Genomic DNA, 17,179 nt, shown 5'->3' with positions numbered 1-17,179 from the left:
TCGTCAGAGAAATGGGCAATGCTAAAATAGTTTAGCAGCGAATTGACAAAGGTCTTGAGTATTTCATCGTTTTGGGTGAGATCGGAATACGTGATGAAACTTGTAGATAGAAGGAACGTGTATACTTATAATGAAAAACGATTTTATTGGTCGAATACAGTTTTTTTAGTTTATAAACGAAGATTATACAAGTTAATTTATACCTATTATACCGTTTTTCGTCAATAATGTATTTATTCAACTGGCAGCAATTGTCATCTAAATATAAAAAGTTATAAATATACCGGAAAGTGGGTTGAAGAGGGACGATTTTGCTATAGCAATTTGACTCTACCCACACGTTATAAATTTGACAGTAACGTTAGTCCAACGACAATACTAAAATTCCGATATAATATTAACATATTTTTTGACAGAAAAACTAGATAGATTTCGTGTAGGAGAGTCCGAAATTACTTCCCAAATATTTGTTTGTATTTATATATTATATTAAGTTTTGAACTTTTAATGTTTTACAGACAGTTAATTTTAAATTACTTAATATATATTAAGAAATTTCCTAATCCGTTATAAATATTATATTATTTAAATGGTTTTCCAAAATTACATCGTGTATTGACTCACGTAAAATAGAGTAACATATATATACCAACAGGTTAAATAATACGTTTGCACTCTGAAAAAATTGTCAAAAATAATTTGCCAACGCAACCTTTCTACTGAATCTAGTATTCCTCAAAGCGACCACGTCCCAACACTACCTTACACTTCAACATAAAATTTCCGAGGTGACAAGAGTCACGCGCGGAAGCTCCATCACAGCCCTAATATCCCTCAGGACCTAAACATCTAACTTCACAGAATTCTCACCCTTATATACTTTGCATAAAGATCATATTAGAGTAATGACAAATCACTCAACGGGGTAATATGTTAGGTACAAGCGCATAAAAAAGTGCTTTGAACAACGCTTATGTTTTATGAATTAATTTAATAATTTATCGTAAAAATCCTCCACAGCTCAGGCACCTGGGGTATAGCGATGTTTTGGATTCGATATGTAAACAATGTATGTTTCGGCTAACGAAAACTAGACAAAACCCAAGTTTGCTGTTTTAAATAGTTCTAAGTAATCGATTAAATAAAACTATTACTTCAAATTTTATTAAAATAAAAGTTATTAAATCAGATTAAGGTATAAAATAATAATAATTATTAAATTGATTATGAAGAATGTTTTAAAGTAGATGAAGATTTATATACAGGTGTACTTATATCGATTTTTTTTTGTAAAGAAGCAATGGAGTTATAAATTTGATAAAAACTTTTATAGATGTATGTAAGATATCCCCAGAACTTTAGAACTTTCTGGACAAAACTTGGAATGGAATGGAAATTTAAAATATATATTTTATTGTTACAGTTTCGACGTCCGCGGCAAGCATCTTTCAGAAGCCCGCCACTGGTCAGCGCCAGAAGTCTTCGGACCTCGCGCACACTTTTCGACATCGCCCCCACCTGCCTCTCTCCTTGTGAGGGATGTGAAGAGGCGGGATGAAGGCGTTTACAGATGTCGTATTGACTTCCGGAATACACAAACCACTAGCTTTAGATACAACCTTACTGTTGTCGGTAAGTGCCGTTAGATTTGTTTATATCATTTTTATTAATATGTCTTAAGTAATATACAGAAATCATTCGTAAACTCTGATGGAATTTCCAAATGCCATATTTCCATTTTTCTTACATATCGTTTTAATATTAGGTCCTTACATATGAAATTGGCGTATTTCGTACTGGCCACTTTAATCACGATGTTCTCCTCTTTGGTAAGGAATTTACTCATGTATTTGTGCTTCGATGACCGTCATTCATTTGTTTTTTTCTTCTGTTTTTTCTGTTTGCGTCACTCATTTTATAAAATGGAAAACTTAAAGTATCGCATTATTTATGAGTACGAGTTCCGCCGTGGCACTAGTGCTGCGGAAACGACTCGAAGGGTGAATGATGTGTATGGCGGTCATGTTTTTGGTTCCAACGTTTTCGTTCTGGAAATTTCGACCTGCAGAACAAGCCCCGTGGACGGCCTGAGACCCAAGTTGATAATGAAGTATTGAAGGCTATTGTGGAATCGGATCCATCGCAAACTACGTCCGAGTTAGCTGCAGGCTGCGGTGTTAGTGATAAAACTGTTTTAATTCACTTGAAGCAAATTGGGAAGATTAAAAAGCTTGAAAGGTGGGTACCTCACGAATTGACTGAAGCAAACCGGCAAACGCGTGGCGACTGCTACGTTACATTACTGAACCGGCACAATTATGAAGGTATTTTAAACGGAATCATTACCTGTGATGAAAAATGGATTCTTTACGATAATCGGAAGCGCTCAGCGCAATGGTTGGATCCTATCCAGCCAGCCAAAGCGTTTGGTGGACTAGTTCCGGTATTGTTCATTGCAGTTTTCTCAAATCTGGCCAGACTATTACGTCTGAGGTCTACTGTCAGCAATTGCAAACCACGATTTAAAAGCTAGCGGCTAAACAACCTAGGCTGGTCAATCGCTCCACGCCGCTGCTACTTCACGACAACGCTAGACCACACACTGCACAACAGACGGCTACCAAATTAGAAGAGCTTCAATTGGAATGTCTAAGACATCCTCCGTACTCCTCGGACCTTACTCCAACAGATTACCATTTTTTTCGAAATTTGGACAACTTCTTGCAAGGGAAAAAATTTAACTCTGATGGGGCAGTCCAAATCGCCTTCACAGATTTTATTGATTCCCGTCCGACTGTTTTTTTTTAGTAAAGGGATCAATGAACTACCTATGAGTTGGCAAAAGTGCAAAGAAAACAATGGTTCATACTTTGATTAATTAAATATATTATATTTAAAAATATTCGACTTTTTGTTCCTCCTATACAAAACGCCAATTTCATATGTAAGGACCTAATATATGATGTTTGACAGCATATATAAAAAAATACCGCAAATACCTACGTTCATTTTACTCCATTTCCCTGAACAATTTTATTAATCAACAATTCTATAAGATCTCAATATAACTTTAGTTCAATGAGTTCTCAAGTGCATTAAATTACGCGGTACGTGTATTGGAATTCATACGTATTCATAAACTAGCACGGGCTTAATTGTTTGGTTCGACTTCGGAATGTGGTGCAGTATTGTACACGGCAGATATATGAGTGTAAGGCGGCTGGTGAACTTGGCAACGTTAATTAACTTACGTAAATCAACGGGCTAAGTTAAATGAGACTGAAGGTATAGATAAATATATAACACGGTGTTGGCCTGTTGAAGTTTTTCTAATTCAATTCCTAGGTCTGGTAACACTCGTATATTGACAATGTTATGTTACACAATCAATACACTCAATTGTCCTTTTCTTTAATAAATTGCAAGATAAAGTATTAAACATCCATAAAAATTATAACATGAAAAAAAATGATGAACGATGAACGGTGAATAGTGAACGATCAACAGTGAACGATGGACGATGTACATTTACCATTCACCATTGTGAATGATACAGAGAATAAAATTGTATATAGACGAAAGGATAGCTCCGTTTGATTGTGATTGGTCAAAAGCGTATCTAGTTCAATATGTGTTGACAACATGAGTTCATACGACGTCCGTTTGGCTAATGACAATCCAACGCAACAATTTATCTAGCGTCTTCAAAATCTCACCCTCCAGGTCCAGGTTTATCGCATTTATAAACTACAATAACTGTACGAAATTAAAATTCGTAATTTTTTAAAGGTGTACTTATGAACATATACTATATTTTAATAATATACACTTATTTATACGTAAATGATATATGGCTAGATGATAATGAAAAACCGAAAGTTTAAAATTGACTGCGTGCTCATGTGCAAACACCCTAAGTAGCTTAAGGAAGCTCCACATAACTTATGGGTATGGCTGAAATGCGAGCTTTAAAGCTTATTATTACACTCGGCGAATGCTCGAGTGCTGTAACTTCATTTGGGTTATAAATTGGTCTTGTACTAGTTCTATTTTTAGGTCAAATATTTTATTCTAACTGAAACTTAAGGAAACAAAGATACTGTATATATATGTCCAGGCAGGCTCGTATAGTACATAAGAAAATTAGAAAACAGACATGTCTTAAATGCAAATCGACATATGTCAGAGATAGAACGCTGATCATCCACATATAACCTACAAACAAAATAGATATTGTAATAATGTAACGAAGACGGGAATTTGCCTGGTCCATTCTTCCCTACCGGACTCTAAATGTATCCAAATTTTGATCTCGATAAATGATCAAAACTAATAAATATACAATAAAAGTAAAAATACATATTGGTTTAGGAAATTAATTGGAAATTTTCAATAAAATATTGAATAAATAAAAAAGTAATTAATATAAAAAATACTCCAAGTGCAGATTTTGGCGTTGTAACCTAAGTGGTATATTACTTAAGGAAACATTAGTAGTTGGAATCCACATCTATATACCAGCAATAAATAAATGGTCCCAGCAACTGGTTAATATGTACTGAATACAGCAGTATTGGCCTAGTGGCTTCAGCGTGCGACTATTGTCCCTAAGATCGTAGGTTCAATCCCATGTGTGTACCAATGACCTTACTGTATATATGTGCATATTCGCTCCAACGGAGAAGGAAAAATTCGTGAGGAAAGCAGCTTGCTTTAGACAAAAATGTCAGGCACAGCAGGCTGATCACCTACATGACTATTCGCTTGACAAATCTTGGTCTGGGTCTTGGTTTTTCATTACTTTAGAATAACAAATTACTAATTTAAAAAAGACTTATCGTGATTTAAGTATTAGCTACCAACAAACCCGTATAATACTACAAATTTCGTAGTCCGATATTTTTACCCAAATGAAATAAACGCCGTCCATAATCGTATTGTGCCTGTAATTTATCGTTTTTTCTTTGTTTTATTTGACATTTATCTACGCCTCTCACCTTCAGGCGCCGGGAATGGAAGCTATTAGCATTTTCATGGCATTTTAAACTAAGGTCATATACATTTTTACACTTACTGTTACTAATGTTACATGAAGGAATATATGTATGCCTCATTTGTTTTTATGTAGTTCACACATCAGAAGAAAAAATACAATGCTTTTGAATGAAATTTGATGAAATTTCTCAGATCGATTAAAAAAGAAGTAATTCGATTACTTTCATATCATAGTTTGGTACTTTTTTCGGTGTTTACCAGTTCAGTTCCCGTGCGTAGCAATTATATTTCCAAAAAATATTGAAGACGAATCCATTTCATTCATATTTAAAAAAAACACTATTTTGCACTATTAGAATATTTTCTGTATCAGCATAGGATATATAAATTATTAAATCAGAAAACAACCATAATAATTATATATATATAGAACATATAAGTAGGTTATATAGTAAGTTCCGTTAATTCATTAAATCCAACTTAATAAAACAAATCTTCATCAATATTGCTCATCTCCTTTAAACCAAATACAATAATATGGGATGAACCAAATGCAATTAATCAGCTAGATACAACCAGGTGATTGCTAACTAAGGTTCTATTAGCACGAGCACTACTGTTTAAAACATGTTATGCCAAGAAACATCATATCTAACAGGCCATAAGGTTGATTTTCCCATGCGGAATTAAAATCTATGTTTGTCTATTTGGTGGACTGTTCGGTGCGCCACGTTTAAACGTCACAGCCCAATTGGGTTTTACGTTCGACACAGTGGGCTCGTCCAATCTAACTTTACCCTCTAATTTCGGCTGAAACATTAACTATAGTGAATAAAAATCGTATGAATTAATTTTCCACGGACTAATTGGAAATTGACATGCCACTTTTTTATCTAGTCAAATCATTGTTTGGATATACACTAAAATTTAATGATAAGTTCTGTTCAATATTAATTAATGAAAGCTTTAATATGACAAACATTATTTTTACTGTAACGTGTAAACGCTATATTTCTCATACAAATTTTAAACATTATGATAAAAGGCTTGATTTGATTCAGGTCATCAATATCTTTATATCCAAATTCGTTTTCTATTATGTAATATGTAAAAAAAATTATTATTATTACATACATAATAAAAACAAATCTTTAAAAGCCGATAACTTATGAATACTATACGTATGACTATGATATTTTTATAAGAAGCTGAATATCTATCTTCATACATAATAAAAATAAAATAAAAAATCAATGGCGCGGTGTTGCAACCGTTATAGGCCTCAGATTTCTGTATCTGTTTCATGATCATTTGCTAATGGAATAGGCAAGTAGTTGATCAGCCTTTTGAGCCTGACGCACGCCGTCGAATTTTTGGGTCTAAGGCAAGCCGGTTTCCTCAAGATGTTTTCCTTCACCGTTCATGTTAAATGTGAAAGAAAATCCACTGGTGCACTGCGGGGGATCGAACCTACCACCTCAGGGATGAGAGTCGCAAGCTGAAGCCACTAGGCCAACACTGCTCTCTGATCTGAATACATAATAACTTAACGAATAAATTACAGTTGTTAAAACTTCCAAAACTCATCAAACCCTACAGGTACAATTAATAAAATTTGATCGAAAGTTGCTTATATTAAACGAGAAGTTAATAGAAAAACAACAACTCTGACGGAATAACCATTTCTTTAATGGATTATAAACAAAGTTTTAACATAAATTCGATTGTTAAACTTTGATCAGTTTGGGATGTGAGATGGACATTAATTGGGGATTGCGTAATATGATCATTTCAATTTCATAATTTATAAAACAAAGACTAGCGATCTAAAACTCTAAGGTAATCACTGTAGTGTTTTAACATATTTACAAAATTGCTAGTCAGTGAAGTGAATTACATTAAATGACGTCAGATTTTTCAATTGTATACGATAAATCCTTCAAGACACGATTAATACAACGTTAACTAAAAAGTACTCGTAAATATTAAGGCACTTAAGTGTGTTTGTTTTTTTAGTAATAGGTGGAAAACGGGCAGGAGGCTCACCTGATGTTAAGTGATACCGCCGCCCATAGACACTCACATTGCCAGACGGCTCGCAAGTGCGTTGTCAGCCTTTCAAGAGTTGGTACGCTCTTTTCTTTAAGTACACTCAGTCGAATTGGTTCGGGAATACTTTAGTGGGCAGCTGGTTCCACATAGTGGTGGTGCGTGGCAAAAACTGCCTTAGGGCAGTTTTTGCACGCAAAACGCTCAGTTGTGAAACGACGGACGTCGAGGTGATACAGATGGTATTTTGTCTTGACGTCCGAAAATGAAACTAAGTTGTATGAGACCGAACAACTCCTCTGAACACTCTCCATGGCAAATGCGGTAGAAGGTGCAATCCGCACAGAAAGTGACTGGTCGTCGACGATTCGAATCGCTCTTCGTTGAATGCAGTCAAGTGGAAGGTGCTGGTACTAAGGAGCTCCCGCTCAGAGGTGTGACAGAATTTATAATAAATAAAAGTAAATATTTTATCCCTGAAAATAAAATAATACAAACTATTTGTGCCAATAAGGGAACAATAAGAAAATCATTTTGAAATGAAACGTACGCAGCAATGTGACGTTATAAATTAACTTCTTAACGTTTAATGAGTGACATAAGCGTAATTACACCCAGGCCACTCAAGCCATAATTGGATGGCGCTTTTTAACACCCGCTTCGCTAGTTCATTCTTTATTGAAATTCGATCATTCAATTTCAGCTGCTTTAAATTCGACGCCGGTTCCACAGTTCAATTCTTTACCCTCGGGAATGATGTACTGTTGACCGATTTTACGGTACCACGCTCAGGAATAATTTTACTTAGCGTAATGATTTTTTTTATTTGTTTGTTTTTCAATGATTTTAAAAAACAGTGAAGTAGGTTAGTGTGTCAATGTTATTGGTATATATTTAATGATAACTTTGGTAATTATACTAAACCTTCCTTACATATCGTAATTTTGAGTTTTGATATTATCCTTGCTAGAATTCAGTTCGGTGGCAGTTAGATGGAGATATTTAAATAAAGCTTTTTGTTTGAAGAGGACAAATTATAGGTTGAAGGCGTTGCGACGCTAAAAAAAATATTTGCGTGTAATTGCACACACGTAAGAAGTGAAACTTATTTATGACCTTATTTTTCGAAACATTATCTACTACTATCTATCTACTAAATGCAACTTTACAGAAATTGGTTAAATAAAGTTAATTGGATAAAGTTTAACAAAAGGCTTTTATTATCATAGACATGAATTTAAATAATACAATTATTTCATTTTACCTTATTACTACTAAGATTATTACAGAATTTAATTCATTATAATGAATTGTTACTATCATTGTTGCCGTTATTATATATTTTTGTTATCACTTCTAATCTCTTCGAATCATCCGTGGTAAGGACAAGAAAAAGACGCGTAACCGAGAAATGTGACGGTAACTTTTTTTCCAACGCCGATAAAGAAGTTTAACTTTCAAACTTGGCTTATCTTGGTTCATAAATCTAAAGACACTTATGTTATTGAACATTATCGGAAACGAGCATGTTAAAATACAACTTATAAGTGTAGTAAAAACTAAAGGGCTCATATTGGTTTCAAGTGTCAATCATCGCGATTTTTTAATATTTTTTTGTTAACTTTTACGTTTTGTTTACTAATTAGTCACTAAAATATTTACACTTAATTAAGGTTTGGTTACATGGCTCTAGTTTATTTTTTTTATGTACTTATATAATTAATGTGAATATGTAGGTGTGTGAAGTTATGTATTCTTGTTTATTTTAAGCATATTTTATATCATATTATATATTTTAGGATTTATAAACAAATAAATACACTTAATCAGTTCTACTAGTATGAATAATAGTTAAACAAAATATTTTAACCATTTTTTAAGTCAGAAGTTTTATATGTTTAAAAATGATTAAAAAGATATTGGTCCCATTGGTCTTAGATGTATACATTTGTTGGATCATTTTTAGTCATATTTAGGCTTTCGCTTGCAGTGTTGGCCGAGTGGCTTCAGCGTGCAACTTTCATCCCAGAGGTCGTAGGTTCGATCCCCGGCTGTGCACCAATGAACTTTATTTCTATGTGCGCATTAAGGCTTTGCAAGGCAAGCCTTAAATTAAAATAAAAGTCGACGGCGTGCGTCAAGCACAGAAGTTTGATCACCTACTTCCCTATTAAGATAATAAATGATCATAAAACAGATACAAAAATCTGAGGCCTAGACCTTAAAAGGTTACAGCGCCATTGGTTTTCTCTATCTATTCGATTTCATGACAGACAGAAAATCATATGCATAGTCAAAGATCACGGAACTATTGGCTAACACCGCTCTAAAAATATAAATCGTAAAATCAAATAGACAAAACCGTAACAATATGTTCACACGGATTATTTTGCACCGTTTGAATAAACTTTATGTGCGATCGTTATAAACTTTTACAGAATCCGTTCAACGTATTGAAGCGTTGAATAAAAACTTGTCAAGAGTAAACCGCAAGTTCTGGTATTCTACAACTTCCAATGTCCTAGATTTTTTGTCGCGCAAGGCTGTGCAACTTATAGGATATTTGTTCTCATATCGAGAGATAAAAGTTGTATTTAGGATGCACATAATAGAAGAGTTGTTTCATTAATGTGAGACGTTTGGACTCCACTTACGTATGTATGCAATTAACACTCGTACAATGAAGGAGAACATGCACTATGTTGGACAGAGCAGAAATCAAAATGTGTTTATTCCTGCACATAGGCTTTATACATAATAATTAATTGTATTTTCACTCAGACAGATTAAGAATTAAATGTGTGCATAACAACGTGTGGAGCCACGACGTGGAACCAACAGCACACTGAAGTATTTCCGAACCAATTCTTTTTTATTTATTTTTATGTAATAGGAGGCAAACGGGCAGGAGGCTCACCTGATGTTAAGTGATACCGCCGCCCATGGATGTGATAGCCCGCTCGCAAGTGCATTGCCTTTCAAGAATTGGTACGCTCTTTTTTTGAAGGACTTGTAAGCCCTCTGGTATTGAGAGTGTCCATGCGCGGCGGTATCCCTTAACAACAGATGAGCCTAATGAGAGTTGGCTCCCTGTTCTATAAAAAAATACGTGACGATTTTAACCGTATCCGGAAAGATGCAACATTCTGATCAAACCCATCAATCACTATTATCTACAAATCCATCCAAACTTGAATTTAAAGAACTTGTGGTTCCCAGTAAGGAATTAGCTAAATACTAATTTAGGTCAACATAATAGGCAATAATAAAGTTAATCGATAAGTTGAAATTGTAGATGTTTACGGTAATTTATTTTTCAGTGCCACCAGAAAAGCCTGTGGTTGTGGATCGATGGGGGCGGGTCATCAACACTACGACCCTAGGACCTCACGAAGAAGGAGACGATGTGCTGTTGACGTGTCGAGTCCTTGGAGGTAGGTTATAGTTACGCAACAAAACTTTATTATATCCGGAGATATAATAAAGTTTTGTTGCGTGCGATTCACAAGGCATATATTTTTCAAATCGGACCAGTATTTTTTTAATTCATACTAATATTATAAAGATGAAAAATTTAGATCAGAGATAAAGAATGTTTTTCAAAGAAACCTTATATAATCTATATGAAATTACTCCAGAAGGAAAGTAATATTTGCCTACAACTATATTTATGTCTTGACGGGAAAACATTTTTTAACATTATCAAGTTTGTTTCATATCAAGGAAGTTATACATTTATTTATTTCATAGAATACAACCCACTGTTATATGTAGTACATTAATAATACAGAAAATTCATACCTTAATCTTTTAAAAGAAACTAAAAAGTCCAAATACCAAAAGTATTTAACAACCTTTACCGATTGCCCAATATTTTTCTTATACCTAGTTTTAAGAAGTTTCACTTGAATATCGTATTTGATACTAAATGTTTGCCCGGCTCAGCTCGATAGAACATGAAAATGCTTTTATTCTGAGTACAAAGATTTCTTTTCGAAGGAAAATAGGTTGCAGGTAGGAAGGTATTAAAACAGGGACAAGTCTCAACTTTGTAAGCGTTATTGGATGTTTTTGACAGTTTACTTAATGGAATTTCATGGTTTACTTGCGAAGAAAATGTAAGGTGACGCACTTACAAAAAAGGAATCCTTGCATTGATTCTACTGACATCAAATTACGATTTTACATAATATTTGTAGATTTATTTATTTAGATTACCAGAGATAAGTACTAGATGCTGCCAGCTGACACATAATTTAATCGTTAATTAAAAGTTAAATTTATATGGAAGCTCCAATATTCTATATACAATATATGTAGCTTGTTGGAGATCTATTATATGTAGTTGCACATTTCATTCACTGAGTCACTGTTGAAACTAGACAAAACAAAAATTAAAAAATGTAATTAAATTTTGCATACATATATATATTTATGGAATTTATTATTATATGGCTGAGCTGACACATACTTTTATCCCAAATCTTACACATTATAATGAATTGTTGTTAAATGAACATTTAATTTTATTATTAGAAATACATATTAAATTATCTCAATTACAAAATTCACCAGCCACCTACCAGCGCCTAGAAAATTATTTAAGGCAATTTAAAATATACAATAACTTGAGGTTCTTATGTTTAACAGCATTCTTTTTCACCCATCTCAGTATATTAAAAGAATGCCATATATGATGATCAGTAAGCTATTCTAATCAGTTCATAGTTCATTCTATTGTCTTTTGTTAAAATAGCTTTTACACATTAAGAAAAACACTTTTTGAACGGATTAAAGCTATGAATTATTTACATAATTCTAAATTTTTAATTTTTTTCCGACGTTTCGCGTGCTTTTCAGCGTGCCCACGCACGAGTATTTTCATAGTTCATTGTTCTTATACTTTGTATGAACAATAACAATACAATAAGTGCCGCAAAAATATTTCTTTAGTACTTGTAAATTACTGTATTCTCTAAGCAAAGAATGTTTTATAGGATTCTTACAGTTAGTCTCTGACTGTTTAATGTAAGACTATTCTGTTTGAGATGAAAATGATAGTTAAAATAAGCTTCGTTGATCTTGCGTAATCTAAAGTAAATTAGTATAGTAATTCTAAGTCATCTTGCTGATTTATCTGTCAAACGATTCTTTAAGAAATTGAATCCAAGGGCAACAGGTGGCGTGCTTATAAACTCGCGAACCTCCCCAAATCTTCATTGTAATGACATTTCCCCTCTCAAGAATTTATTTTTTCATCTGCTCTTTAAGAAATGGCCCCAATCAATTTCTCGATTATGCAAATCGACCCTTGTCAATTTGAATTTTAACTATAATCGAATGAAATTTATAGAAAACTTTAAATTGAATTATAAACTAGCTTTTACTCGCTCTTTTCTTAGATTCCGACATTTTAAATGGTCCATTCAATAACACCTAACCAGAGCGTTTTTTAATATGTATGAATTCGATTTTCGGATTTTTATCAAATTAATTATTTTAATTATTTAATGTGTAATTAGATATTTATAAATACTTTATATTATAGACTGTACTTTTTTATATAAAAGCCTTGTTTTTATATGTCAATTTTTAATGTTTTTCGCACCACCCTGATAGCGATGGAAATCTATCAGTAGTATCAGTTCAGTGATACCTGAAAAGGACTGAAAGGTGTCACGTGCGTGTCATCTTAATCGGCTAAAGCTTATATTATCTTTATTAAACAAACTGATTTACAATAAATCAGTGTAATAAAATTTTATACAAAATTAATTATAAAATTACAATGCAATTATAATGATTGAATAATAACGTGTTATAATTCAACAGTATGGTTTAATGAACGCGGCATAACAATTAATTCGCGCAATACTAAACAAAATCACTAATTAATTGTTCTAATTCAATATAACACATATTCTATTAGAGAACTAATAGGCGAGCTAATGAAAATTCAATATTATAGAGAATATATATCGAGGTTGAATTTGTCTAATTAGAGGGCCGTTTTCAAATATGTTTTGTATGTTATAAGATACGTATTTGTTTAACACTGCTCAGCTATGCGAATGTGTCGTAAATTTGTATGAAAATACTAATCGGTGTAATAATAATAATAAAGTTTATTCATATCATAATATAGTTGTGACAAAATTGATCTGACTCCAGTTTCTCCGTGGAGGCTTGTTTAAAACAAAAGAGATATAAAATATATTTAATATTATATTTATAATAAATATGTGAGTGAGTGTATGATTATATACTTGATAGTGACGCCGAAAGGTCTTACAATATAATATATATATATGTAAATACTAAATAGCTGGCGCAGTGTATGTGTCCTTTGCCTTGGCTCACCCTCAAATATAAGATTAATGTGAGATTGAAATTTGAAATTGTTTTTGCTATATTCTGAACTGAGCTACAGTTAAAACTGCATGTTTTTCGTAGAATACACTAAAACTTTCCGCAATAGCTTCAACACATATGTACTCCACAAAATTACCGTTAAATAAAATATCAACATGAACGAATTCATTATTTCAGCAGCGTGTTTGCGCAAACACCGAAATCTAATTTAAATAAGCATTGCCTGTTTATCGGAGTGGAAAAGCAGTACAAGTGTAGTCCTTATTGCTTTCGGCATAAACGTCATTTTGGCGTAATTATTGCTTTTAGGCTGATTCTGAGCACTGGAGTACGCTCGTGACCTGCTTTAGTCGTAATTACGAAAAGGCGAAAGCTGGTTCGATTGATTTTTGGAATCGAGATGAAATTCAGTATCGTTTAGCAGAAGTTGTCGGTATTTATAATGAGGGATCGGGTTTTTAAAGAATATCATCTTTCTAAAAGTGCAGTTTTCCATTGATGTACTCTTACGTAGGTACTGATTTTTAAAGGCGTCGTTCAATACTTTAATACCCACAGCCCGTTAATCGTTAATATTTACGTACTAGAACAAAAGCTTTTGAAGAAAATATGTGTGTGCGTATCCTGATTATTCTCAACACTGCAATCACTTCTTAAATATATTATGGATAGATACATTATGTTTAGTCTACATTTTAGAAATTATGATATTTTTCGTAATTTGTTGGATTATTTACTGTAATCATGTCTAGTAGATTATAATGATTGAACAACTCCTACGAACAGGAGTTGTTCAATCATTGGTTCAGAATACGAAATTCCATCTAGTTCAACCAGTTGTGGAACAACAAACGTCGAGCGATTTTTGATGGGAGCCTTCTAGCAGTTTGAGTGCCCAGGTGACTCATGTCCGTTTGTCCCGTTATGTAAAATAAATAGTTTTTAACCAACTTCAAAAAAAGAGGCTGTCTCGCGTTTGACTGTTATGCGATAAGTTGTACAACATTTGGGAATTATTATTATCTATTTAGACTTCCAATTTGTGCTTAATATGTAGTGTATCTATGTTTATACTTAAAGGCGGTTTTTTTAATGAAATTACTTTTATTCTTACGTTGATTCTCAGCCAAGAAAATACCTTTCAACACGTAATATTTTTCATTGATATTGTTTTTTTCCACTAATTTCATTTATCAAACCCAAATAATGTCTTATTTAAGATTTCAGTCAATACGAAATATACAATTAAATCTTCACAGAGAACTCATTAAAATTGTTAACTTTCCTTGCGTTGGTATTCTGCGAAATTGCATTTTGTTCAGGTACAAATTAACACTTGAAGATGTGGCTTCCAATTGACAAAAGCAGAATCGTAACTAATAAGTAGAAATTGAACTGTTACATAGATATTTCTGCGTGTTATTTGCGCTAACTAATAACGTAAAAAATCTAGATTTTTCCATACGACCTTTAAAAAACATTGAAACGAAGGGATTAGCTAAAATGTAATCAAAATTGAGATTTTGATTGAGATAGTGACTGTTCTCATATATCTATATCATAATATATATGCATTTTATGGGTAACGAATAGCTTCAAAATAAATTATAACATTTTTTACTTGTCAATGAACTTTGAAATAATTTTGTATTATGTCGTAAATACAAATCGTTTTAAGCTTAATTCGTTTAAGTTGTGAGACCAGTTAGGCATGCCTAGAATAAGTGAGGCCATAAAATCTCTAACTTTGCCCGAACTAGCATGTGCTAACCGATTTCATGAATAGATGCATGCCCCAGCAACTTCGAGAAACTCAAATCCAAATTGAATCCATTGACACTTTGAATTAGATTGGACGCACAACGAACACAGTGATTTAATTTGGGTAAAGTGGTTGAAGGCAAATCTTACAAGCGAGACTCGTGTGAAATTCTGTTAGCTGCCATTTTGTCCGTGCTGAATTTTGTTACGAAATTACATAATAGTTAGTAGATAACATGACGAAGTTGTTTCTAATAAAATGTACTTAACAATATAACATACATTCAACAATTAAAAATTGTAATTATTATAATACAGTGATCAATTTTCGATTTACGAATACATAGCCTCCGCGAATATCATTTCGCGTTACTATGTTTTTTTACTTAGCCAATTTATTTTTCTAGCAACCGACACATGGAACATTTTGCTATGCTATCAAAAAGAGGCTTTTCACGGTCAATTTTATTTCCATTTTCTGTCTCAGAGTTTCCAGAGTTAATCTAATACAAATACAAATTTAATGATGTGGAATTATCGATACCTGTATCTTATATTCCATAATAAACATATTTTTTTAAAGAAATTACTCGAGTCGAAGTATGTTATATTAATTAAATATAATTTATCAATTTTATTTATACAGATTTCTTATTTATAATAACGAGTATAATAACTTATAAATTATTACATTATGAGCTAGCTCTTGATATAAATAATAGTGAATCATTACATAACGATATTCGGTCTTCGGTCCCCAGTTGTACACGAACAAATACTAGTTCTATCTACAGACACTCAGATCAATCGCTATATGAGTTATATTTTTGACACGACCGATCGCCTTGTTTGATTTCGTTTTCTGTTTAACTTTGTTGTATCAGTTCATTGGCTTCTAAATTTGTCAATATTTGTTTATTATTAGTGAGTGTTTAATCTCAATTATTTCGTGAGTGTTTTGAACAGTGAACTTTCCATGTTAAGGTTAAAGTATCTATCAGACCTTTTCCAATGTTCCTGTAATAATTGTTCTCTCGCCGCTGACAATTGTGCAATTGTGTGCCCTTCTCATTAGACCCAGAGTATAACGAGTTATATATTCACTACTCAGAGCCTATGCATTGTTTATAGTAGTAATGTTACAATTAACGGTATGTTCAGCATAGAGGGCAAACCAAAATTATTAAACGAAAGGAAACGTAAAAACTCACAATTGGTTATAACGCCGTTGGATGTACTTAAAAAATAAAAATCAATAGTGCTACAACTTTTCTAGGTCTAAGCCACAGATTTCTGTATCTGTTTGATGATCATTTGTAAATCTAAAAGGCAAGTAGGTGATCTGCCTTCTGCGCCTGACACATACCGTCGACTTTTTTGTTTCTAAGGCAAGCCGGTTACCTCACGATGATTTCTTCCACCGTTCGAGCTAATGTTTAATGCGCACATAGCGAGAAAATCCATTGGTGCACAGCCGGGGATGAAACCTATGACCTCAAAGATGATAGTCCTACGCTGAAAGGACTAGGCTGCTCTACTTATTGGATGTATTTACTCGTATATAAAATACAAAAAAATATTCGTTAAAATATTTTATTTCCAAAACTGAGCGTTTTTAAGGCAGTTTCTGTCGCGCACCATCACTATGCGAAACCAGCTGCCCACCTATTTCTGAACCAATTCGATTTAGATGTAAATATAATATCACTGAACATCAGATGAGCCTCCTGCCCGCTTTCTTGCCCCTGTTCTAAAAATAATACTCGATATAACTTTTAATTAATTATAAAACTGAAAAATTACCCGGTACAATATTTTCCGTAATTTTAAAATCGCATAGTTAAGTTAATAACTCATTATAACATTGTGACGTACTCTTGACGTCGTAATCATTAAATTTTTTCGTTCCGAATACCGAGGTACTTTTTGTTTGTTAGAAACAAGTTGACATATTTGTCAAACTTGACATGGTTTTATTTTAAGTCCATACTGTAACTACATT

The 17,179-nt window shown here is 33.0% G+C and overlaps 1 protein-coding gene across 1 annotated transcript in view; it reads left to right on the top strand.

The window, feature by feature from the left end:
* LOC123707498 (nephrin) overlaps window positions 1-17,179 on the top strand; it is a 354,939-nt gene that overhangs the window by 191,493 nt on the left and 146,267 nt on the right. Inside the window, exons 4-5 of the mRNA XM_045657591.1 lie at window positions 1,424-1,632; window positions 10,365-10,478. Coding sequence (XP_045513547.1) covers window positions 1,424-1,632; window positions 10,365-10,478 — 323 coding nt within the window. The remainder of the gene's footprint in view (window positions 1-1,423; window positions 1,633-10,364; window positions 10,479-17,179) is intronic.

Source organism: Pieris brassicae, chromosome 3, assembly GCF_905147105.1.
Source record: "Pieris brassicae chromosome 3, ilPieBrab1.1, whole genome shotgun sequence".
Classification (NCBI taxonomy): Eukaryota; Metazoa; Arthropoda; class Insecta; order Lepidoptera; family Pieridae; genus Pieris; species Pieris brassicae.
The sequence above is the reverse complement of the archived record's forward strand: the minus strand, read 5'-3'. Positions and strand labels throughout refer to the sequence as shown.